General features: G+C 39.2%; 1 protein-coding gene across 1 annotated transcript in view; it reads right to left on the bottom strand.

The window, feature by feature from the left end:
• ADGRV1 (adhesion G protein-coupled receptor V1) overlaps positions 1-25,611 on the bottom strand; it is a 549,629-nt gene extending 524,018 nt beyond the window's left edge. Inside the window, exon 1 of the mRNA XM_061151999.1 lies at positions 25,530-25,611. Within this exon, the coding sequence (XP_061007982.1) occupies positions 25,530-25,551 (22 nt within the window). The 5' untranslated portion in view covers positions 25,552-25,611. The remainder of the gene's footprint in view (positions 1-25,529) is intronic.
• Positions 25,612-27,207: the final 1,596 nt, after the last annotated feature.

The raw sequence follows: 27,207 nt of genomic DNA, 5'->3' as shown, positions 1-27,207 counted from the left end.
GCAGATAGTTACTCCTCACCAACCACAACCTTTTCCCTGACTTCTAAGCCAGAAGTGTGAGCTGAGAGAAAAGAAAGAAAAAAAGAAGAAAGAGAAGGAAAATAGGAAAGCCTAGGTGAGCCAGGGAACTGGGAGTGCTGGGCTTAACCAGAGACAAATGAAGATCTTTTGTGGAATTCTAAGGCCAGAATAATTTTACATCTCACTTATGACAAATAGTGGGAAAGAAAGCAACTAGGGACAAGAAAGAGAAGGCTGAGTGGAGGGGTGTGGAGGTAGCAACCCAGGCCCTGGACGTGGAAGAAAAAGACAACTTTGGTCTGTTGTGATTTTGAAAGAAAACTCAATTCCTTGAACGTGAGATGTGATAGAACCTTGAGCTTAGAGAAATAAGACGACACCTGAAGTTCTAAGTGAGAAAGCGTGAGACTGAGTCATAGCATGCTGCTGCTGCTGCTGCTAAGTCGCTTCAGGTGTCTGACTCTGTGCGACCCCATGGACGGCAGCCCACCAGGCTCCCCCGTCCCTGGGATTCTCCAGGCAAGAACACTGGGGTGGGTTGCCATTTCCTTCTCCAATGCATGAAAGTGAAAAGTGAAAGTGAAGTCACTCAGTCGTGTCTGACTCTTAGTGACCCCATGGACTATAGCCCACCAGGCTCCTCCATCCATGGGATTTTCCAGGCAAGAGTACTGGAGTGGGGTGCCATTGCCTTCTCCGAGTCATAGCATGAGAAGGATGAATAACTTGTGGGAACACAAGTCTCAGTCTGTCACATGTAACAATCGACTCCTAGCTTTGTGAAAAATACTGATTTGCAAACCCAGAAATTCTGATCCACTTAGTTCAGGGTAGGGTTCAGGAGTCTGCATTTAACAGTCCACCAACTGATTCCAATATAGTTGATCCTTAGGACACACTTGGAAATACACTATCCAAAAGCATGAGGAAGTGTGAGGGATGTGTCTTAAAGGAGACACAAAATAAACCACATTTGGAGCTTTAATTACTGAATTTTTCAATGCAATGCACTTGAACTTACTGCAGACCTTCCATATTCTTTACATATTATTAAACAGAGTTTTTAAGATTTTTTTTTTAACGTAGAGCATTTTTAAACTCTTTATTGAATCTGTTACACCATGGCTTCTGTTTTATGCTTTGGTTTTTTTGGCTGCAAGGCACATGGGATCTGAGCTCCCCAACCAGGAATTGAAGCTGCACTCCTTTCACTGGAAGATAAAGTCTTAACCACTAGACTGCAAGGGAAGCTTGTGATATAGCATTTTAAGATTCCATATATCCTGAAGAAAAAGTTTAAGACCTATAGAAAGTAATCACAACAGCAAATGCTTATATAGTGTTGTTCTAGGTACTTTATACACAAAAACACATTTAATCTTTACAACATCTCTGTGAAGGTATCAGTATTATTAACCCCATTTCATAGCTCAGGGAACTAAGGCACAGATATTAGTTAACACATGCAGTGTCCCTTAGCTAAGTAAGTGGCTGGCCAGATTTGAACCCAGGAGTTCATCTCCAGACTCCCTACCCATAACCACATGAGACTGTCCACTACATGTTATTGCTACAAACCATACACCTCTGTCTTGAATAATATGGTAGGTCATTTATGCTACATATTTCCAAGCATTCTATACTCATGAACAATGACCAAAACCACCATCAGTTCAACTCAGTCGCTCAGTCATGTCCAACTGCGACCCCATGGACTGCAGCACACCAGGCTTCCCTGTCCATCACCAACTCCCAGAGCTTACTCAAACTCATGTCCATTGAGTCAGTGATGCCACCCAGCCATCTCATCCTCTGTCATCCCCTTCTCCTCCTGCCTTCAATCTTTCCCAGCATCAGGGTCTTTTCTGATGAGTTGGCTCTTCGCATCAGGTGGCCAAATTATTGGAGCTTCAGCTTCAGCATCAGTCCTTCCAATGAATATTTAGGACTGATTTTCATAAAGCTGTATAATTATGAGTCTCCTAAAAGTCTGCACCTTATTATTCTGATAAACTGAAACTATTAAACATTTATTTACCTGAAACTATGATTCTCTTGACTATTTAAAATATTTAACAACATCTTTTAATGCCAGGGCTGATGAACTCAAATGATGCATTCTTCCAGTCTCCCAGGCAATTAGATGCTGTGGTTAGGTCAGTAGATTCATTTCGGATTGGTGCACATCAGTAAGTTTTGAGAGATTATGCAAAATGAACAAACAAGCATGACTGGAAATGCCTCAAATTCTGTGACATCACTGATAATTGAATTGCCTCTGCTTTCATCTTTTCAACTTGTAAGAAAAGTTTTTGAGGCAAAGCTGGCATCCAATGGAAGTTAGACGATGTAGAAAAAGCTTTGAAAGTGAAGTTCCCATCAGAAGACAGGCATAATTACATAAGTGCTGAATAGTTTCTTTTTTAAGGTAACTAGGTACATTTTCCTCTATCATACTAAAAATCTAGTCTTGGAATTCCCTTTATTAAACTCAGCAGACTAGGCATTAGTGACTGACACAACACACAAGTCTTACATCTATTTCAGCTCACTTTTCCTCATATTAGATTTAATGAATATTTTACACAACCCACCAGTCCACCTATTGTAAACATCTCTATAAAATGAATTTCAAACAACATACATTTAAAGATCGTTATGTGCTTATTTCATATTCTGTCACAATTGTGAAAGAGTAATTTTAGTTTTACTGACTCATTCCTCTGAACTGTAATGGCATGATATTCCAAAATTCAAATCTTCTCATTTCCAACTATCATCTATGTTACCCTCACGACTCCCACTACTCATCAGCATGATTCAAAAAAAGAAAACTGTTCCTGCCAGTGGGTGATCTCTTATCTCTTAATCAATCTCTTACTGTTTTTAAAGTGTTTACTCATATTTAGGTTACTTTCTTACTTATTTCCCAAATTATACTATGAAGTTTGGGTAGAGTCCAGATAATATGCAGATACAAAGTTTCAGGTTCTTGGATTTTAGTAATTATATTCAGCCTCTCTGTGTGTGGCTTCCTTGACAGCTCTGTTGGTAAAGAATCTGCCTGTAACACAGGAGACCTCGGTTCAATTCCTGGGTCGGGACGATTCACTGGAGAAGGGATAGGCTACCCACTCCAGTATTCTGGCCTGGAGAATTCCATGGACTCTCTGGTCTATGGGATTGCAAAGAGTCAGACATGACTGAGCGACTTTCACTTTCACTTTTCATTCAGCCTATCTAACAAGTCACCTAATTCTAACCAACATCCTTCAAAATTAAAATCAGGGATATATCAGAATAGCTCTAACAATGCAAACTGGTTGCTTTCAGAAGAGCGGGTTACAGTTTCACCTAACATCTGTCCACTGAGCACCTACTATACTATACGTTGTGTAACAACTGTGCTAATCACTGAGGACACAAAGGCCCTCAAGATATGGCCTCTGGCTCCTGATACTACTCACAGGGCTGGGCACAGATTTAGATCAGGCCAATGAGAGTTAACAAGACAATTCTGATGAAATAACGTCATTTGCAGCAACATGGACGGACCTGGCGATTATCGTACTCAGTGAAGTAAGTCAGACAAAGACAAATATCATATGATACCACTTTGTAGAATTTTAAAAAAATGATACAATGAACTTATTAACAAATCAGAAACAGACTCACAAACTTAGAAAACAAACTTACAGTTAAAGAGAAAAGGTGGGGGATTAACATAAACACAATACTACATATAAAATAGATAACCAATATGGACCTACTTTATAGCATAGCCAACCCTGTTTCAAATTCTGTAATAACCTAAACGAGAAAAGAACTTGAAAAAGAATAGACGTGTATATGTATAACTGAATCACTAAGCTGTATACCTGAAATGAACACAGCTTTGTAAATCAACTATAGTTCCAATATAAAATTTAAAAAGAAATTTTTTAAGACACAATTCTGAGACTTTTGCCTAAGCATAAAGATGCAGATTTCCTCTACTGTTGGATTCAGAATCGTGTTGATTGGGACCAGCTTTCTCTGAAGTCTGAGAGTAAAGCCACGCAGCCAAACACAGATCCAAGAGGTGGAGAACTGCCAAGTCTTGATACTCAAGTTCAAGTTCCTGAATCCAGTTTTACCCTTGCCTTTTCAGTGGCTGAGGCAATAAAATACATTTTCTACTACAGCCAGTTTGGTTAGGTACTCAGTCACTTTCAGCATCAATATTCATCCATTAAATGCAAACCTAAGACACTGTAAGCTCATGTCTGGATATACCAAGTAGAAGATCCCTTCTCTTCCACACTCACACTCAACAGCCATAGCGTCTCATAAACATCAGAGAAAGGACGCCACACCAGCAGTCCTTCCTCTTTTCATGTAATTGTTGCTGATTTTTAGTTGCTCAGTCGTGTCCAACTCCTGGTGACCCCCATGGACTGAAGCCCACCAGGCCCCTCTGTCCATGGGATTCCCTAGGCAAGAATACTGGAGTGGGTTGCCATTTCCTTCTCCAGGGGAACTACCCAACCCAGGGATTGAACTCGTGTCTTCTGTACCTGTAGGCACAGTCTCCCAGGCTGAGCCATCAGGGAGACCCCCATGCAATTATTACCACCATCCAGAACATCTCCCCCTCCACTCTGAAACAGATAATTACTAGTGAGGAAATTTACAACAAATACACAAACCACAAATGTCTTCACAACAGAACAAAGCAAGATAGGAGTATATCATTCTGATTCAGTATTCTGAAAAAGTTAACACCCTTCTGATTGTCCTAAGGAATCCCAGTATCACGATTCTTCAAATGAGTCAGGCGTGAATTCCTTTCTCTTCCTTTTTTTCTGGGTGTCTAGCTCTTTCTTCCCTTCTGAAAATCTGGTATTTGCTGATTTCATTCTTCACTTGCATTGTGCTGTGCTCAGTCACTTAAGTTGTGCCCGACTCTCTGCAACCCCATGGACCGCAGCCCACCAGGATCCTCTGTCCACGGGGTTTTCCAAGCAAGATTACTGAGTGGGTTGCCATTTCCTCCTCCAGGGGATCCTCCTGAACCAGGGATCAAATCGGCACCCTCTGCTTTTCCTGCACTGGCAGGCAGATTCTTTACCACTGAGCCACCCAGGAAGCCTTTTCACTTGCATTACTTCGCACATAAACATACTAAGTTTCATTTATGAAACAATACCTGCCAACACAATATGCTCTAATCACTGAATTTTGAATTCTGTTATCTAGGATATTACCTTCCTCTCATCTTGCCTCTTATTAATGGGTACCATAGAAAAGGTAGCAAGTACCAGTTCAGTCACTCAGTCGTGTCTGACTCTGCCACCCTATGAATCGCAGCACGCCAGGCCTCCATGTCCATCACCAGCTCCCAGAGTTTACTCAAACTCACGTCCATCAAGTCGGTGATGCCATCCAACCATCTCATCCTCTGTCGTCCTCTTCTCCTCCTGCCCCCAATCCCTCCCAGCATCAGGGTCTTTTCCAATGAGTCAACTCTTCGCATCAGGTGGCCAAAGTATTGGAATTTCAGCTTCAGCATCAGTCCTTCCAGTGAACACCCAGGACTGATCTTTACTATATTCTAAATAAATGGGAATGGTCTTCTACTTTAAGTTTCAGGAAGTGTGTAGAAACAAAACAGAGAAAAATCAATAAACAAAAATCAGGACCCAACAGATAACAAGATAAAGGAAAACAGGAGAATTCAACTGATGTGCCGATATTGAAGCAAGCAACTTTCATACATAACCTTTCATCAATCTGAACATTAACTTGGTCTTTTTAAGTTTCCCAATAAAAACCGCACAACCTCTGTGAGGACAGGACAAGGGAAAGACAAACATGACTAGTGCAGAACCGAAGGGCTACATGGATTTTTCAGCTTCAGCTGTTGTCTTGCCCATAGCATAGCAAGCATCTTCCCACGGTGGGACCACCAAGTAATTCATACTGAAAATATGATCCTAATGGAGCAAGGCTTTCAAGTTTAGAATTACTTGAATTCTATTACATTTACTAAAGGGCATTCTCAAACTATAGAATTACTCCTGTGGAACAACAGAGGTTTCATCATTCACACCATCAATTATTCAGCCTCTTAAGAATTCTTAATCTGTGTTACTGGTATTTGGCAAGTACTACAAAAAATTGGCTGTTTCCTTCTTCCATACTAAAACAGAATTTAAATGTGCATCTTTCAAAATCAAATAATCTAATGTTATAAATTGAGGAAATGCTAAATACTTTTAAATGATAAAAGGAATAGTCTCACAGTTTTTCCAACTATAAATGTTTCTTACCTTTTATATATATATATAAAACTTACAACTTAAAGGAAAATATTTTATTCACCTGTAAATGACATATGTGTGATACCATATTAAAAAGGAACAAAAAAGTAAACAATAAAAAGTTTCCCGAGCACCAAACCCCACCAGACATATGCTTCTTCTACACATAGTCCATTACGGTTATCGACTTTATCTGTCTCTCGTGAGAGAATCTATACATATATTAAAATGTACGTCTAAAGGAGAAAATTCATGTAACAAATTCTGTTTTCTTCTACATAGAGACTACAGGAATCAACACATTTTTTTCAAGACATAAACGGGTAAATGCTAGGCTTCGAGGTAGACATTCATCATGGGAAAATACTTACTGTCTCAACAACACACCATCAACTTTATAGATCTCATCAATAAAATGATTATTCCCATTGCCTTTTACTGTATCTACCAATTCACCCTCCAGGGAAGGGCAGACACAACTGTGGAAACTTGAAATTTACTAGATCTCATAATATCAAACCTACATTCCTCAAGATCTATATTAAGCATGACCTCTATACCTGAAACACAAGAGTCATCGTGAGATCCCCTTTCACTTCATCCTGGGACTGCGTTTAATTCTTCCCTGTTTGATCTCCTGTTTACTGATTCCACATTTTCCTTTGGTTTACTTGGTTTATTCTCTCGTTTTGATGGAGAACATCTTTCAGTAACTTCCCAAGAAAGTGTACGTAAATACAAACGTTTTAGGTTTTGCATATCAGAAATTACTGTAATATTAATCTTCCATTTAACTAATACTTTCATTTGGGTATAGAATTTTTGGTAAAAATAGTTTTCTTTCACTATTTTGAAAGCCTATTCCACTGTTTTCAAACTTCCAATGTTGCTGCTAAGAAATTCAAAATCATTTTGATTCCCAAGTATTATGTGTTTGCTTATTTGTGTTAGACAACCCCCGCCCCGACCCCGCCCAGAATGTATGTTCTTCTCTTTGTCTAAAGCATGAAACTGCACAAGATTTTTCTTGGAATGTGTTTATTTTTGTCCATTTGGCTAAACAGTCAGTCAGTCCTTTTCACTCTTATACACATCTTTAAAGTATCAGAAATTTTTCTTACACTATTTCACAATGATTTCTTCACCTTCCATTTTCACTGTTCTTTCATCCTGAAACTCTTAACACTGGTTTTCTCAGACTAGCCCTCTAATTTTCTAATCTTTGTCTCTAATTTCTAATCCTTTAGTTTTTGCCCTATTTCAGAGAATTTAATTCATAATAAAATTTCAATTCTTCTAACTTTTTTGCTTATGCCATTGTGTTTTCAATTTCTAGGAAACAGTTATAGTCTGTTGTTTTCCCCTTAACCCATTAAACCTTCTTTTACTTCTCAGAAAATACTTATTTTTTAAATTTTCTATTCTCTTTATGGGGGCTTCCCGAGTGATTCAGTGGCAAAAGAGTCCGCTGGCAATGCAGGAGACATGAGTTTGATCCCTGGGTGAGGAAGATCTGGAGGAAATGGCAACCTACTCCAGTATTTTTGCCTGAAGAATTCCATGGACAGAGGAGCCTGGCAGACTACCATTCATGAAGTCGCAGAAGAGCTGGACATGATTAAGTGACTAAACAACAACAACAATATTCTCTTCATAGTCTCTGTTACCTCCAAGTTGCTTTGTTATTTCTTCTGGTATCTATCTTCTATGTAATGTTTCTTACTTTTCCATGAGCTCATGTACTCTCATTTTTGTGAGTCACGAAATAAGCATATCGCAACACTGATCAAGCTGCGCATATCTGGACTACAAGTGCCTACCAAGGAAAAAGGATGAACAGTGTGGAGGTGCTTCAATTCTAAAACTATGTGGGGTGCTACAAGATTATGGATTTCACCTGTGCTCTTTCAACTCCACTTTGGCAAAACACAAAATGAAAATTTCACTACACTAACTCCTTTGAGGCAAATTCAAAAGCAGTAAATTAAGTCAAGGTATGTTCTTGCATCACCGACTCTATGGACACGAGTTTGAGTAGATTCCGGGAGTTGGCGATGGAAAGGGAGGCCTGGCGTGCTGCGGTCCATGGGGTCACAAAGAGTCAGACACGACTGAGAGACTGAACTGAACTGATGTTCTTGCAGCCACCAAATATGAAAGGTCTTCTGTCAAGAAGAGGTAAGACACACTTGCCTTTTTGCTCCTTTGAAATGTAAGGATCCTGTGTCTAAAGGTTTCTTGAATCACCATTAGATGGCACCCCTCCATCTTCCAAGACAATCAATAACAATTTCTCAAATTATGAAAAGAAGTTGTAAGAATTTTTGCCACCCATAACACTGTACAAATACAATTTTTAATTCTTCATAGAACTCAAAGGCAAAATTCAAAAATAATTTTCTTGAAATTAAAGTCTCACTGAAAACAGCCCCAATTAGTTCTAGTCTTTCCTGAGATTCACTATTAACCTAAAAAACAGGTGGGGAGAGGTTCCCTCAGCCACTTTTGTGTGATTTCTTTCTATTCTGTACCTACTTATGGAATACCATCTGTTTTTACTAAGTATCTAGCTGTTTGTATTTTCTAAATGAATTATTTGCCCTCATGAAAGGTAAGGGAGAAAGCTTCATAAACAAATTCAGAGGTTTCAATCCAGAGAGATGTGTTTTGTAGTCTAAACTGTATTTACAAAATAACACTAGAGAATTTTTGCCAAGATCGTAAGTGAAGATTCTGCATTTTTAAAAAGTGGACTTCTAGACTATTTTCACAGAATTGGTAAATCTGAGTCCACATTTTTACACAATACTGATTGGCTGGATCTGAGTGGCAGCTGTTATTTGGACAGAGAATTTGCTCTCCAGAAACCTGCCCGTGTCTCCTCAGTCTAGGGTCAAAGAGGAAAGCAAAATATTTCATATATTTATGCCATTCAAAGAGGGAAAAAGAGGCACAAATGCGCATCTGCACAGATGCACAGACACACACATTCACTCGTGACACATTTTGTGGACTGTCTCCCTGCAGAGTTCCAGGCATTTGATTTTATAAGACATTGGGAAGCAGTCCTGGCATGTGACGATTCTGTGATAGGTGCTATGAAGCCTCTAGCGGGACGCTGCCAGGATGTCTGGGGGTCAAGCAGGAGGTAAATACTAGGGCTGGAGTCAGACATGGGCTCCCCGCTAGTCTCAATCATCTTCCCACCTGTGTGACCTTGGACAAATCAATTCACTTCTCTGGGACTCAAGTTCCCTCAAGCACTAAAGGCAGGAAAAAAGAACAGCTACAGCACTAGGGTAGTTTCACCCTTGTTTGCCACAAAGGGCCAGATTCCAGGCTCGAGGCCTTCAATGTCCACGTGGTCAAGAGAAACGGATCGGGCAATCTAGACTGCCTTGGGTACAGACCATCCTCTCAGCCACCCACCCTTAAAGCAGCAACATCAAAATAGAAGGAGGCTGTCTGAGGTAGATGAAAACATTGAGAATTTAGGAAAGTTGGAAAAGCACAATGAAAATCCATCATGGGCACTGACTTCAAGGTCAGAAGGGGAATGAACGGCAACGTTGTGTTCGAAGAACAAAATCGTGGGGTTCCTGATATTCTTGGATGACGTGCAAAACTTGAACCAGAGTATTAACTAATTCCACACCTTGTTAGGGACATGGGAAGCAAGCATCAGGGTCTTTTCCAGTAAGTCAGTTCTTCGCATCAGGTGGCCAAAGTATTGGAGTTTCAGCTTCAGCATCAGTCCTTCCAATGAATATTCGGACTGATTTCCTTTAGGATCGACTGGTTGGATCTCCTTGCAGTCTAAGGGACTCTCAAGAATCTTTCCCAACACCACAGTTCAAAAGCATCAATTCTTCGGTGGTCAGCTTTCTTTATAGCCCAACTTTCACATCCATACATGACTACTGGAAGAACCATAGCTTTGACTACATGGACCTTTGTTGGCAAAGTGGTATCTCTGCTTTTTAACATACTGTCTAGGTTTGTCATAGCTTTCTTCCAAGGAGCAAGCATCTTTTAATTTCATGGCTGCAGTCACCATCCACAGTTATTTTGGAGCCCCAGAAAATAAAGTCTGTCACTGTTTCCATTGTTTCCCCATCTATTTACCATGAAGTGATGGGACTGGATGCCATGATCTTAGTTTTCTGAATGCTGAGTTTTAAGCCAACTTTTTCACTCTCCTCTTTCACTTTCATCAAGAGGCTCTTTATTTCCTCTTTGCTTTCATTTTGTCAGTATTAATTGGGTAAATTAATAACAATAATGCACAATTACTGAGCAGTTACTCTAGGTTAGGCAATGTGCTAAGAATACCTAGATGGAACTGCCTAGGTAGTTGACAATGCTGTGACTGATGGAACATGTTGAAAGTCGTTTGTAAAGTTTTGTGTTGCAGATTTCTTGCTGGATGGTGCTCCATGGTCCGGCAGACCAGTTGAAGTTGACAGCGATCAAACTGAGACATTAATGGAAAACAGTCAGCATTATACCATGCAGGAGATAGCCCAATATGCTTAAAATACCGAAATCAAGTGCTGGAAATCACTTGTACCAGCTTGGTTATGTTTATTGCTTTGATGTTTGATTTCCACATAAGTTAAGGAAAAAGAACCTTCTTGACTGTATTTCCACATGCATTTCTTTACTGAAATGTAACAAAAATGTTCCATTTTTAAAAACAAGTTGTGATGGGTAATGAAAAATGGATACTGCACAGCAACATGGAAAGAAAAGATCATTGTTGTTGTTCAGTTGCTCAGTCCTGTCTGACTTTTTTATGACCCTATGGACTGCAGGTCTCTAGGCTTTCCTGTCCTTCACATCTCCCGGAGTTGGCTCAAACTCATGTCCATTGAGTTGGTGATGCTATCCAACCATCTTATCTTCTACTGCCCCCTCCTCCTCCTACCCTCAATCATTCCCAGCATCAGGGTCATTTCCAATGAGTCGGCTCTTTACATCACGTGGCCAAAGTATGGGAGCTTCAGCTTCAGCCTCAGTCCCTCCAATGAATATTCAGGGTTGATTTCTTTTAGGATGGACTTGTTTGATCCCCTTGCAGTCCAAGGGACTCTCAAGAGTCTTCTCCATCACCACAGTTTGAAAGCATCAATTCTTCAGTGCTCATTCTTCTTTCTGGTCCAACTCTCACATCAGTACATGATTCATACATGATTACTGGAAAAATCTGCTAATGCAGGAGACGCAAGAGATGCAAGTTCAATTCCTGGAGGAGGGTATGGCAACCTCCTCCAGTATTCTCACCCGGAGAATTCCATGGACAAAGGAGTCTGGTGGGCTACAGTCTATAGTCCATGGGGTCACAAACAGTCAGACATGACGGAGCATGCAAATCCAATCTTATTACATAACTATTTAAAAGAATGAAGAATATCATATTATAAAATATTATAGTCTATTTTAAATGAATTTTATGATGCAGTATGTTAATTTAAAATAAAATACTTTAAATAAAATATAAATACTAAATATATATACATGTTTATGCATACAAATGAATATCCACCTGGAAAAGTACTGAAAAAACCGTGGTCAACTTTAGGCAAAAGAAGTTTGAAGTGATTTTGCTGTTTCTTTGTGTTTTTCTATTTTTTTCATAGTTACTGCATTTGAAAATGTTCTACTTTGGTCATATCTAACCCTATTTTGAAAAGCAAAATACCAAAATTTAAAACTCTGAAACTGAAGATCATTTTCTAAATGAGATCTAAAACTAAAGATCATTTAACATCCCCATCCTAATACTTGAATTGTGGCTATAAACCTCCAGGCCTTAATATAATCCAAGAATTACAACCTTAGAATTATATGAATGTGTTCTCAACCTATTATAAAATAGGTAACTTCTAGATATGTTTAGTGCCAAAGTGTTTTTCTAAAACAAAAAAGGCAGGAATATCAATCAAAATAAGAATGTAGACAAACAAATCTCTCATCATCTTTGTACCTTTCCTGTTTTCTTCCTTATCCTCCATTCTGCATTTTCTTCTTTCAGCTATAATATACAACTTCAGAAAAGAACACAGTTCCTCCTACACAGGTCTATTTCACATGCTTCTGTGAAATCCTTTCTACCCAAAACTTACCTTTGAAGAAAATTCACCAGTGAAAAAGACTTTAATAGAATTCACTGTGTGTATCAACTACACTATCTTTCATCTCTTGACTTTGCCTTAGGAGACCTGATATCATGAACTGAAATACAGGGAGTCTTTTTTCTGATAATGCAATGACTCCCTCAGACTTTTGCTCCTTTTTTATTTTGCCTTTGATCGATGTGTCCAGGGCACAAAATATCTTGAAGTTATACCACCCACTCTGCCCTCCCCTTCTAGCATGGTAATTGTCCCTTCTTTCAATCATAAAGTTTAATTGGCTTTTTTAAAAAGATGTATCATTTTTCTATCTGTATTTTTGTTACAATTCATGAAAAACAATACTCTTTGTTAATTCTTTCAATGTTAATTTTTAATTTCACCCTATTTTCAATCCACAGTTTCATTTAAACTTACAAAATCAAATGAGAGCGTTGAGGCTCTGAGAATGTAGACTAGAAGTGAAAGCTTCACAAGAACTGACTTAGCTGAATTTCTCTTGTAACTTGGACTTAACTTTCCCATTATCAGACCACACCCTTTCCCATTCTAAATATCTCCCATTTCTCTAAGTTCAGCCACCCGCTATAACTCTTAAACATGCTCTAGTGGTTTAGGATGTGCTGGAAAGATCATAATACAAAAAGTGACTGAGTGACTTTCCTGGTCCAATGGTTACGAATCCACACTTCCAGGGACTTCTCTGATGGTCCAGTGGTTAAGACTCCATGCTTCCACTACAGGAGTCATGGGTTCAATCCCTTGTCAGGGAACTAAGATCCCAAATGCCAAAAAAAAAAAAAAAAGAATCCACACTTCCAATGCAGGGGACGTGGGTTCCACCCCTGGTTGGGAACTATATGCCCACAGGCAAAAAGTAAATTTTTTTTTTTTTAAATGTGACTGAAAGAGCAGGTGGTCGGTCAATTCCTGCTTCTTGAGTCACTTTCTCATGTGGCTTCCTGATGCCACATTCATCTGCCTTCCCTTCTCACTCACTAGGTACCCTTCAGTCTCCTTTGCTGGATCCCTGTCTTCTGATGTCCATGTGATAAAACAGTCCAGGTTCCAAACCCAGACCTCTTCTGCATCTACATTCATTCTCACTGGGATCTCACTGACCTCACTGCTTTAAACACAGTCTTCCAAATGTACATCTCAAGCCAAACTTCACCTCTAAATTTGGAATTTATTCAGCAGACTATTTGACATCTCTAGGTATAGGTAATTTTTTAATCTGATTTTTATTTTCAAAATATATAATGCATTTCCATGAATACAAGCTCAAACCTATAGCATAACAAGGTATATTCAGAGAATTCTCACTCACATCCATCTATTCCTTTCTCCTGCCACCCACAGGTAACCACTTTTAGGAGCCCTGGAATAATGTTGCCAATGTTTCTTTTGCAGACAGACCAACACATGGACAAACAAACTGAAACAAGTAAGATTAATTGTATATCAAGTGGTGATATAATCACTGACAAAATAATTCTTTCTAGTGGCTTTAGAACATAGTATTTTGACCATCTGACCTAAGCAGAATAAATTCTAAGGACAAACGCTGCTTCAGCGGAAGTTTATACTTCATCCAGTATTCTTACCGTCAGTGGTAATATCAGTATTACTATGTTTAAATTAAATTTGTATATTGTAGAATACACATTTCAGGACCATATTTTACACTCTGTAGAATGTATATATTGACACTGCATATGTTGTAGGATAGAACAAATAATAAGTAACTATATAAGAGAAGAAAGAAATGATAATAAAAGCCAAGAAGCTATGCCAAGTCTTTATAAGGTTAAACCTAAGTTGGAAATAGCAGTAGCACCTCATGACTTTTTTTTCTTTGTACAAATAGGTGTTTCCTGACTGTGGAACATTAAAAAGGCTTAGAAATAATGACAAATCCATAACAGTAAGCATTACTAGTGCCCACATTTTTATTTGTAAACATCACTCCCCACTAAAAGGAACCAAGGGTCTTTAGAGGAATAACTGATTACCTGGGGAGGAAAATACATAAAATGAACCTGAACATCTCATACCAGCAAGGAAGCTACTGAAGATTAAAGAGGTCATGTCAGTGGGGCACAAGAGGAATATGGAAGCATTTCCACTGGCCAAAGATTAAAACTTTGTCTGTTCTAAGAGGGTAAAGACTGCAACTGTTTGAAATACACGGAATACATAAACCCTTAAGCTTAAAAGGATACAAAAATCAATCTCTCTGTCTGTCTGTCTCACTGGTCACCACTAAATGCAACCAGGGCATCAACTCCTTACTCTGAAATTAACATTTAAAGGGAAAGAATTAAATATTTATCCTATCTATCCTGGGTAAATTCCTTTTCAGAGTAACCAAATAGCCTAGTTAAGGAAAAAGTTTTCCTTAAAAAAATTCCAGTTAATGTGGCAAGAGGGACAGAGTTAGAAAACCACCTGTTTGCAACTTCCAAAAAAATAACTAAAGAAATGACCATTCATGGATGAAACAATTAGATTAAAATTTAAAAAAAAATAGATCAAAGATTCTAATGCAAGACCTGAAACCATAAAACTCCTAAAAGAAAACCAAGGGGGTAAGCTCCCTGACATTGGTTCCGGCAATGACTTTTTATATTTTACATCAAAAGGAAATTCAACAAAAGCAAAACTAAGCAAGTAGGACCATACTAAACTAAAAAGCTTCCACTCAGCAAAAGCCATCAACAAAATGAAAAGGAAACCTGCAGAATGGAGGAAAATATTTGCAAACCATGTATCTAATAAGAATTTACTATCCAAAAGATATAAAGAACTCATAAACTGAAGACCAAAAATATGTGATTAAAATATAGGCAGAGGAACTAAACAGACATTTCCCAAAGAAGACATAAAAATGACCAACAGGTACATGAAAAGATGTTCAACATCATTAACCATCAGGGAAATGAAATCAAAACCACAATAAAATATCACCTCACACTGTTAGAATGGCTGTAATAAAAAAGATAAGGGATGTGTTGATAAGGATGTGGAGAAAAGAAGCTGGGCAGTGTTGGAGGGAATGTAAACTGGGGCAGCCACTGCAGAAAACATTATAAAGGTTCCTCAAAGAAACTAAAAATAGAACCACCATAGGATCCAGCAACTCTCCTTCAAGGTACATATCTGAAGGAAACAAAATCACTCTCTCAAAGAGGTATCTGTATCACCATGTTCACTGTAGCATTATTTACAACAGCCAAAACATAGAAACAACATAAGTGCCCATCAATGAATGAATGGATAATGTGATAAATATGTGTATACACACACACACACACACACACACACACACACACAGAGGAATATTATTCACCCATAAAAAAGAAGGAAATCTTGCCATTTTTACAACATGGATAGACCATGAGGATTTTATGCTAAGTGAAATAAGTCATACAAAGAAAGAGAAATATTGTATGATCTTACTTATATGTGGCATTTTAAAAAGCAAACTCAGAAACAGATTACATTGGGGCTGCCAGAGGAAGATGGAGGTGAAAATGGGTAAAGGCGTTCAAAAACTATAAACTCCCAGTTATAACTTCTGGGAATGTAATGCACAGCATGATGATTACAGCGAACAAGATGGTATACATATTCAAAAGCTGCTAAGAGAGAAAATCTTAAAAGTTCTCATTACAAGAAAAAATATTTGTAGCCATGCGAGGAGAGGGATATTATCTAAACTACTATGGTAATAATTTTGCAATATATACATATATCAAATCATTTTACAGTACACCTTAAAGTAATACAGTGTTACACGTCAATCATATCTCAGTAAAACTGGGGGTGGGGTGTTAATGGGAAACTTCTGAATGTAGAGACTGGGCTTTCTGACTGTTGATTTAAATCCAAATCCACTGCTGACGCCTAGTGTCACTAAAGACAGAACCAGACATGTCCATATAAACACCATATAAAGTTTACAGCACCACCTATATTGTCCAAAAGACAGAACCTGAATCCAATGGGGGCTTGACAGCTAACTCCCAGTTTACTAGGCAAAAAATAAAACAGGGGATAAAGAAACTCATTGAGTATTCCAAAAAGAAAGTTACACAATCAAATGCAGATACACCAGGTGATACATTACCAAATTTCTTCAACATATCAAAGGTATGGGGGAAAAGGGAGATTCAAAACGACTTTGAGATTCTGTCAGAAGCAACAGCTAAAAATTATTTACATCCTAATTAGAAGAATCAAACTCTAAAAAGACATATTTGAGACAATCAAGGAAATTTGAAAATGAACTCATTAGTGAACAAGACTATAGGATTATTGTTAATTTTGTTAGGTAAGATGACAGAATTGTGATTATGTAAGAAAATAACCATATTTTTACAGCTTCCTGATGTGATATGTTGAGATACATGAAACACATACAGAAAATCTTGAAAATTGCCAATTCTGAACAAAGGTCCATCTGGCCAAGGCTATGGTTTTTCCAGTGGTCATGTATGGATGTGAGAGTTGGACTGTGAAGAAAGCTGAGCACTGAAAAATTGATGGTTTTGAACTGTGGTGTTGGAGAAGACTCTTGAGAGTCCCTTGGACTGCAAGGAGATCCAACCAGTCCACCCTAAATATCAGTCCTGGGTGTTCACTGGAAGGACTGATGCTGAAGCTGAAACTCCAGTACTTTGGCCACCTCATGTGAAGAGTTGACTCACTGGAAAAGCCCCTGATGCTGGGAGGGATTGGGGGCAGGAGGAGAAGGGGACGACAGAGGATGAGATGGCTGGATGGCATCACTGACTCGATGGGCATGAGTTTGAGTAAACTCCGGGAGTTGGTGATGGATAGGGAGGCCTGGCGTGCTGTGATTCATGCGGTCACAAACAGTTGGACACAACTGAGTGAGTGAACTGAACTGAACTGAGCAAGAGGTGTAAAGGGATTCATTTTACTATTCTATTTATGTACATGTTTGAAAGCTTTCATAGCAATACCTACTTACTGACAAACTCACATAACAATCAAAGCTCTAATTAATTTAACACTAACTCTTCTTTTACCCCAACTAGGGCCTGCCACAAGCTGTCCTCTTAGGCAAGATCCTTTGAAAATGACTTCAGCTAACATCCCTATTGTGAGTGCCATAGCTGGCTCTTGGGGCTCACTTCCCTTCGCTGCTGTGGAAGGTGATGCACACAGCATCACCAGACACATCCCTCCATCGTGCTGAGTTCTCTTGTTAACATTTTTGCTACTGTCCTCAACCACAAATCAGACTCTCCAAGCAGAGCTGAAGCCCTCCCCACCACATTCAAGAGGAGGCACAAACTCAGATGGTAAAGAATCTGCCTGCAGTGTAGGAGACCCAGATTTAATCCCTAAATTGGGAAGATCCCCTGGAGAAGGGAATGGCAACCCACTCCAGTATTCTTGCCCGGAGAATCCCATGGACAGAGAAGCCTGGCAGGCTACAGTCCATGGGGTGCAAAGAGTCAGACACAACTGAGCAACTAACACATATACACACAGATACACACAAGATGGGGTAGTCACAGCACTTCCACGAATTTCCAATATAAATTCTCCCCCGAAAATCCTCTCTCAGACTTAACTCTTTTACTTTATATGAAGAAATTTTTTAATTATCCAATTAGTTTCTGTTATCTTCTTTGAAATTCTGAGTCTTGATAATTTGATAGACATTTGATAGACAACTTTTTTGGTGCCTCAGCTGAAAATTCCAATTTATGAAAAATGCAGGGTACAAAAGAAACTACTACAACACTGTAAATCAACTACACGCTAATAAAATTAATTAAAAACTAATTTTAAAATAAATAATTAAAAATTTTAAATGCATGAAAATATTGCCATCAGGAGGTCAAAGTGGCTCTAACAATGAAGTGGTTATTAAGAGTACATGAATTAACTTATGTGAACATATGCTTCGAATCATAAAGTCAAAGTGAAAGTCGCTCAGTCGTGTCCGACTCTTTGCGACCCCACAGACTATACAGTCCATGGGATTCTCCAGGCCAGAATACTGGAGTGGGTAGCCTTTCCCTTCTTCAGGGGCTCTTCCCAACCCAGGGATCGAACTCAGGTCTCCCGTATTGCAGGTGGATTCTTTACCAGCTGAGCCACAAGGGATGCCCAAATCATAAGGTCCTAAGCAAATATATTAGGTTTTTTCAAAAGAGCTTAAGATATTTTGCCTCATCCAAAATTAGACAAATTTGTTCAAATGTCAATTTATTTCATAAAGCACAATAGACCCTTTTAGGAAATTACTTAAGGTTTCAGATAAATACACAAGTGCACACATGCCTCCCCCCCCACACACACATATATACACATACACAACAGAATTAGTGATATCTGACAAACTATACATTAGTGAACTGGACATGTCTTTTACTTAAAGCCCATCTTTCAATCAAATAATCTATTAACTGCCCTCCTTAACAAAATAACATTTTAAAGCTCTGTAATTTACCTTAGAAGAAAAAATAAATTTATTTCATTTTGTCAATTCAACCATATCATTTAGAGATGAGTGCCTACCGAAAGGACAGACGTCATCAGAAAATTGAATTCAGTGTGCATCATGTAACATACAATCACATCTTTTATTTTAGCATATCCTAGAAAGGTCAACCATTATGCCAGCCATTACCATACTTCCCATCTTAAGAAAACCTACAGCCACTAGTGAGGGAGAAGTCATTGGTTGCAAACTGTTCTTTTATTTTATCACAGTTTGGTTGTATTAAATGAATTATAATTGGCAAAGATCTGGGATTCCCAGGTGACAGTAGTGGTCAAGAACCCACCTGCCAATGCAGGAGACATAAGAGATGTGGATTCAACCCCTAAGTCGGGAAGATCCCCTGCAGGAGGGTAGGGCAACCCACTCTAGTATTGTTGCCTGGACAGACGAGCCCAGTGGGCTACAGTTCATAGGGTTGCAGAGTCAGAAACGACTCAAACAACTTGGCACACACACAACTGGCAGAGATCTATGCAAGTAGAGTTCTAAGTGATAAAACTTCAGGTCACACCTGAATCATCTGCCTTATACAATGACACTGAGCTTAATAGAATGTATAGAAGGGATAAAGTTCTTCTAAATGCATCCTGGCTATTTTATTCATCTCTCTATTGACCCAGCAATTCCACTCCTAACCGAGAGAACTGAAAGCATTTATTCACACAAAAACTTGTACACAAACTTGTCCATAATAGTTAAAAATTAGAAACAATCTAAATGTCCATCAATTGATGAATGGATAAACAAAAAGTAGTATATTCACAGAATGGAATTATTATTCAGCCATAAAAAAGAACAAAGGACTTTACGTGTACAAACACGCTACCACGTGACAAACCTTGTAAATATCAGGTAAGTGACAGAAGGCAGACACAAAAGGCCATATGCTGGATGACTCCACGTATGTAACATGTCTAAAAGAGGCACGTCTATAGGGACAGAAAGGAAACTGGTTGCCAAAGACTCGAGAGTGGGGACACAAAAGGAAGTGATGGTGAATGAGAACAGGATTTCTTTTTGAGGTGATGAAAATGTTCTGGAATGACAGTGTTGACAGTGGCACAAATTTGTAAACACATTAAGTGACACCGAATTGTCTACTTTGAAAGGTTGATTTTTTTGTTGTTGTTGTTAGTGAATTATATCTCAATTAAAAAAAAATTCATACCACCGTATGAATTCAGTCATCTTTTTCTCTTCTGTCAACAAGTTGATCTAATGTGTATCTGGGACGAGACAGCCAGATCATTCTTACCTGTGCACCTTTGATCCAAGACATTCCCCAGGCCCTTCTCTCTACCTCTCAGCACTCCCCCTCCTTTACCACTCTTCAAAGTGCAGATCAAGTCCCCCTGTTTCAAGGACACTTTCCATCCTGAGTTGACTAGTCTGCCAGAGGACAGGTAAGCCTTTGATTCATTCCTACTCATCAACACTGGCGAATGCAGTTGAACGATATACAAACCACTCTATTTATAGCTACAGATAGGGCTTTGTCTTTATATCACCGACTGGAAATATAAAGATCATGCAGTTCTTTCATATATGTTCTCAACTATAATGATCACTTACAAGGCTTGTATCTAATACATGCCTTCTTTCAGTTAAACATTCTTCGAAAAATGAGGAATGTATTATTTTACTTCCAAATAATTATATAACTATAACTTTGCAAAAACAGGACTGTATTAAAAGATGAGCTAAATTGAATTATTGCCCCATGACATGGTTTAAAGGATAATATTATTCCAATTATCCTAACAAAAGGATTATCATAATACACAGTGGCTCTTTCAGAGGGATATCACTATATGCATGAAATATACTAACAGCACCCTAATAATCAGAATTCATGACTAAAGAAGCCTACAAAATCTTATTTCCAACTAGCATACAAATACAAACTCTTGAATTATTTCCACAATATGCCTCAGAGCACTTGTTTATTTGTTGTAACACTTAAGAAAAAAATTATTTTCTCTTTAAACATACTCCCCACAGAATTCTTTCTTGCAGAAAGGAGCAGGGTCAATATAATTAAGAATTGCTTCTTTTTTTGTGAATTTTGAGTCATCTTCCTCAGTTAATTCTAATATATTAATATATACCCTCTGTTTATTGCACATACTACATGCAGAAATAAACTATTAAGAGTACCACACAATGCCTTTTTGAAGTTGCATTTGATTTGAAGCTATTCAGCATCTTTCAACCTGTGCCCCATTTCAATAATGACTATTTAATAATTACAATCATCCCCTTATTAGCTTGGCATTTCATTTTCCATGCCCTATGGCACCCTACAGTTGAAGGCAAGGAAAACTCTCTGTTGATTAGTTATTTAAGACCAGCAACAATAACTATGCTGGAGAGTGGGCTACTTGGAGAGGATTACATAAGAGCTGGACTCAACAGCTTCAGACAGAGAGCAGCAAATTATAAACCCAAGTACTTCGTTGCATGTAAGCAAATTGGCTAGCTGAAATGCTAATTGCCTTTCAGCAAAACTAAAGACAGACAGGGAACCTTGTACTTCAGAGAATGAAATGCATTTTTACTCCACTTCTGCACTATTGTCTTGCTGAGAATCGTTTGAAATCTATTCATTAAGGTAGCTCTTTCCCTAACCTTTAAATTGTGGGAATGTTATTTAGCCCCTACCACCACCACTAATGTGCTCATGTGCCAAGACTGGAACAGATGGTTGGACTTAAGCCATGTTAAGCCCCTAATAAAGTAAAGCATGAAAGAATTCCACTCCCAAATACATCGTACAAATCAAGAAAACATGCCCCGGGAAAAGGAATTTTAAATGACATATACATCTATGAAATGCAAAAAATCAAATAATCTTTAAAACTAACATTTACAATATAAAGATATTCAAATGCAGAGAGAGAGAGCTTGGCATTGTCTCTCTCAAATAGAAGCCCCAGCCTTCCTCTATAACTAATAATTTTGTATAAGTTCAAAACTCATGGATGGACCACTATCCCAACAGTCAGTTTGACTCCTTTAGATGAAAGGAGGTCCATTCTGAGTTTTCAGAATCCTGAATAAATGAATGAGAAGTTGCCCTTTCAGCATCCTGCCCCAACTCCGAGGGACAGGCAGACTTACGCCTGACTGCACCAGAAAGGGCCCCATGACCACCTGCCCGACAGCTGTGGGAGGGACTTGGCGTGGGACATTTTAAAGTGTATAGTGTGTCCCAGTGCAATCAGAAAACACAGCCTTTGTATTCCCACAGCCTCCTGTGCCCCAGTTCCACCCTCCTCTTCCTCTGCCACACCTCTTATCAGGACCACAGAGCTCTGTTGCTCTGGCTTCCTGTGTGGCCTGACATCCCAGCATATCAGAGAATCCTCCATACATTCAAAGATGCCTTCTGTGCGCCCAGTCCTGCCTGCTGAAGGGAAAAAAACAGACGTACATTATGTGGCAAAATCAACTTTCTGTACTACTTCATTCTGCATGAGGAGACAGTCCAGTTTATTAGCGGCATGCTTATCTTCATTTCTCAGCAAACATCTTTGTTTATAGAACAGTTGAGTGAGAGAATATAAGACTAAATAGAGCTTTAAACCATCAACGGTTTAAATAAATAATTCACCTCTCACCCTGATTAGGCAGGAGTCAGTAGAAGGAAGACATCTCTCTGGCTGGCTGGTCACCAAAACCTTTGGATAGTGGAGTTCCTGGGGATTTTTCTTTTTTTTTTCTGTACCATTTGAATTTACTACATGAATTTGTATTAACTTTACAACTGGGAAAAAAGTCAGAGAGATGTGTACACTCAACTGTGTGTAATACTTAGCTGTGTGATTTTTCCCCCCACGAAATCAGGGAAATGCCCATCCATCTCCACGGCAACATACTATATACATTTGATAGTAAAATTAAATAACCATCGTCTAAGCAGCTTAATACGCTTTCTGAGCATGTATCAATTGTCTAGTTGCTCTGTACACGAAGCCAAAGCAGTGATGGCATAGTGCTTCCACTGTGCAAACTCTGGATCCAGTGCATCAAAACTAGATCCAAACTCTGGACCCTTGTCACAGGTAAACAGGTGACAAAGCCATTTGTTCAATATATCACTTTGCTAAATCCTACAGATACTAGAGAAATACAAAATATACTCACTGTCCTCAAAGATTTTGTGTCCTAATTGGGGCAACCTTGAAATTTTCAATAACAGGAGGTCAGCAATATCAAAAAGAACATTAGGCAGCATTTGGTTGAAAGGCAATAAATTAAACATTTAGTGACCAAGTTAATCTGTTAATATGCTTCTCACTTATTTGTTTCTGGGAATATACAGATCTAAAGTCTTAAGTGGGAAAACAGAATATGTGACTTTAAGTGAGTCTCTTAACTTAGAAAGTTCCAGTTTCCCCAAAAATAAAAGGGATTAGTCTAGTTTGGCTGCAAGCCTCCTCCCAGTGCTTGAGGATTTCAATGCTATGTTCACAGCTTATTAATTTTTGAGCAATAAATGATCACACACCTAATGCGAGTTAAAATGTGTTTTCTTTGTGGACCTTTCCAGAGCATAGATCTTTCTGCTTCAGTTTCTTCATGTGCAAATCAAGTAATATTTGCCAATTAAATACAAAGCTGGTATATAGTGGACTTTTGAAAAATGTGGCTATCACTCATCATGGGAATATGTACAAAAGGGTTTAGTCACAGCTGATTCCTCTTTGAACACTTCTTCTTTGCATGTACCAAGGCCAACAATACCTCCAACTAGAAAGATATCTGAAATACTTTTGTGTAACCCTAGCCTCCCTCATATCATTTCTATCCATGATTATCACAAAAGTATTTGTGTTCCAAATATACCTTATGTTATCATTTTCTGACAATGAATATAATTAGCACTCATTATTTGATAAGTATATATATAACACAAACTATAACTGTTATTAAAATATAATAAAGGAGTAGCTAATTCATCATTTCTACATCTGATGATATTAAGACTCCATGTTGTTTTGTAATTTACTTTCACCTCCATTACGGACTTACATTCTGGTCTACAGTTATTTACATTATCTAGTCTACAATCACTGGCATTATCTGTAAACTGGGTAATACTATTTAATTTACATCTTGTTGTGAGTGTTAAATAAACTATATAAAGGGCTTCTCAGAATTCATTAGATAGCAAGCATTCAATACTGGGCAACTGCTATCGTCACTCATCATGGAAACAGGAACATGGACCAGTTTGGGTCATACTTATTTCCAGTGTATACATTTCGGTTACTCCTTTTTTTAAAGTTATAATCTTGAGATATTTCATTTCTAGCTGAATTAAGTCTTTTCAAGCACCTAGTCCAATCCCTTTACTTTATAAATGAAGAAACTAAGGCACAGAAGGGTGAACGAATGTCCAAAGTCACTGTATTAATGACTGGCAGAGCCAGGATGTTGTATCTAAACACATATATTTAAAATGCTTTACTGCAACACAATTCAAGGCGCATTTGGCATTTCCGTACAGACTAGGAAATAACCCCCAAACAAACAGATTGCTGGAGTTCATTTGTATCATTACTAGACACAGAACATCTTTTTTTCCTTTTATATGTTTTACAGTTCTATCTGGCTCTTTTGATAAATGACACACTGAGGAGGAACTTTAGTAATATAAAGTAATAATTTCAGCAAGTATTTGCATATAATGTTGAGTGTCTTAAAGTACATTTTTTGAGCTTTATTCTAATTGACAGTAATTATGCATCGTTAAGATCTGATATCAGTAATCTCTAAAACAGTGAACAGCTAACATATAAACACATTACACCCATTTTTAAAGGCTGTGGATTCTGTGAAACGTGAAAAGATGGCTTAAAAGAAAAGTTTTACAGAATAAGTAAACACGGCACCTTAAAATCAGCTTTTCCCCTTAATGAAAACTGCCATAATTTCTTCAGTTTTGGTTTCAAGAAAAAATAAATTTTGAAATAGTTTAAAACATTAAAAATGGGTAAGTTTTTAATACACATTATTCTACAGTTCCAGGCTAATTCCTACTTTCCTGAAATCAATTCCCTGAAAGTTCTTCGACTGTAGCGGTTGTTTTGAAACCTTAAAGACTCTTTCAATTTATCTCAACCTTCCCGTTATTAATTATTATCTAATACGCGCTTTAGATAGATCTAGAGATCAGTTGTTTTTTAAGCAGACTGTCTAAAACTCAAGCCGGAATTCAAGTTTCTAACAGGCAGAAAGAAGAAAACTTTTATTTCCCTCCTTTCGCTCGCTTCCCACCTTCCGTGAGATGAGGCGGCTTCGGCGGGGGCGGCTGGGGATCGCCACGCCAGCTGCCCCGCCGGGACGGCAGACGGTGTGGCCGCGGGCGGCACGCCTGGATGAGCCGCAGCGCGTGGCTCGCTCGCCGCCCACACCACCCGCAACAGGTGCGGGCGAGCCACCCCGCACGGCCGGGATGCTGCGGCGCTCCCGCGGGCCACCCCGAGGCTCGCAGGACCATCCCGGAGAGCCACCGCCTACCTGGCCCCGGGGACACCGACATCCGCGCCCGCCCTGAGGTCCCCGCCGAGCCTCCCTTCGCCCGATCCTCGCTCCGCCTGCCGCTCGCGTCCGCACACTTCGCCCGGGTGCTGCCAAGTCTTTCTCCCGCGGTCGCATCAGGAAGGTGGCTCCATCCTCCCCCGCTCACCCTCCCCTCGGCCTCCTCCAGCTGCTCCAATCGGACACGCGGCTCCCCGGGCTGCGCTCACCTGACCAGCGGAGCGGGGGTGGCCGCCCAAGGCGGCGCGCCCTCGTCTGCGCAGCGGGCCGCCAGGTCCGGCCCTCCGGCGTCCGGAACACCCTGCCTTGGCCGTCCCTAATGGACTCTTCCAGCAGCCAGGCGCCAGAGCTGACCAGCCGACGCGCAGCAACGCGCACGTCCTGCAGCTGCAGCGCATCTTGGACCTCGGGAGCGAACCGTGCTTTATGGTAGTCCGCTTTGACTCAACTTGCTAGTTTGTCCCCTTGGGCACAAGAATCACGCGCACCTATGCAGCAGGGCACTGTGCCTGCGTACAACCCTGTGGGCAACTGCTGGTTTTCTTTCCGCAGAGACAAGTCTTATTTCGTTCCTAAATAAGACTGAGTCTTATTTCGTTCCTAAAAGGGCATTCCATTTAACGTTGAAGCGCTCCATACAACTTGGGTGTGAATTGGAGAAATGTTAGAAATGAGGACTCTACTCCCACATAACACTTCTAAGTACAAACTGAGGTCAACATCTAAATTATCTGCCTCCTCGTTTATAAAATAGGATTATTAATTCTTACTTAAGAAGGCTGTTGGAAGGATTAGATGAATGAGATCGTGTGAGGTGCAACTCTTTACACCTGGCACTTGGTAAAAACCCTCAACAAATGTTGGCAATTATTTGTTCAGCTTGCAAGGTCAAACTAGCTCATCAGCAACGTGCAACTCACCATCTGCATCAGAAATGTTTAAAGCACGTGAAGGATTATTAGAATTATAGAAATTTGAAACCAGGAGGGAGATTGAAATTAGCAATTACCTGTCTAATACCACCTCACTGCAGATTTTATGGTTGAAAAAATTAAAATACTAGGTGATTGAGTGGCTTAGTTAAAGGCATAATTAGGATTAAATCCTAACGTTCCTATTTCCAAACACTCAGTATGTAGGTACCCTTCCTAGCAAATGAGATGACTGCAATTGTGTGGTAGTTTGAACATTCTTTGGCATTGCCTTTCTTTGGGATTGGAATGAAAAGTGACCTTTTCCAGTCCTGTAGCCACTGCTGAGTTTTCCAAATTTGCTGGCATATTGAGTGCAGCACCTTAACAGCATCATCTTTTAGGATTTGCAATAGCTCAACTGGAATTCCATCACCTCCACTAGCTTTGTTCATAGTGATGCTTCCTAAGGCCCACTTGACTTTGCATTCCAGAATGTCTGGCTGTAGGTGAGAGATCAAACCATCCTTACTATCTGGGTCATGAAGATCTTTTTTGTACAGTTCTTCTGTGTATTCTTGCCACCTCTTCTTAATATCTTCTGCTTCTGATAGGTCCATACCCTTTCTGTCCTTTATTGTGCTCATATTTGCATGAAATGTTTCCTTGGTATCTCTAATTATCTTGAAGAGATCCCTAGTCTTTCCCATTCTATTGTTTTCCTCTGTTTCTTTGCATTGATCTCT

This window comes from Dama dama, chromosome 9, assembly GCF_033118175.1.
Source record: "Dama dama isolate Ldn47 chromosome 9, ASM3311817v1, whole genome shotgun sequence".
Classification (NCBI taxonomy): Eukaryota; Metazoa; Chordata; class Mammalia; order Artiodactyla; family Cervidae; genus Dama; species Dama dama.
The sequence above is the reverse complement of the archived record's forward strand: the minus strand, read 5'-3'. Positions and strand labels throughout refer to the sequence as shown.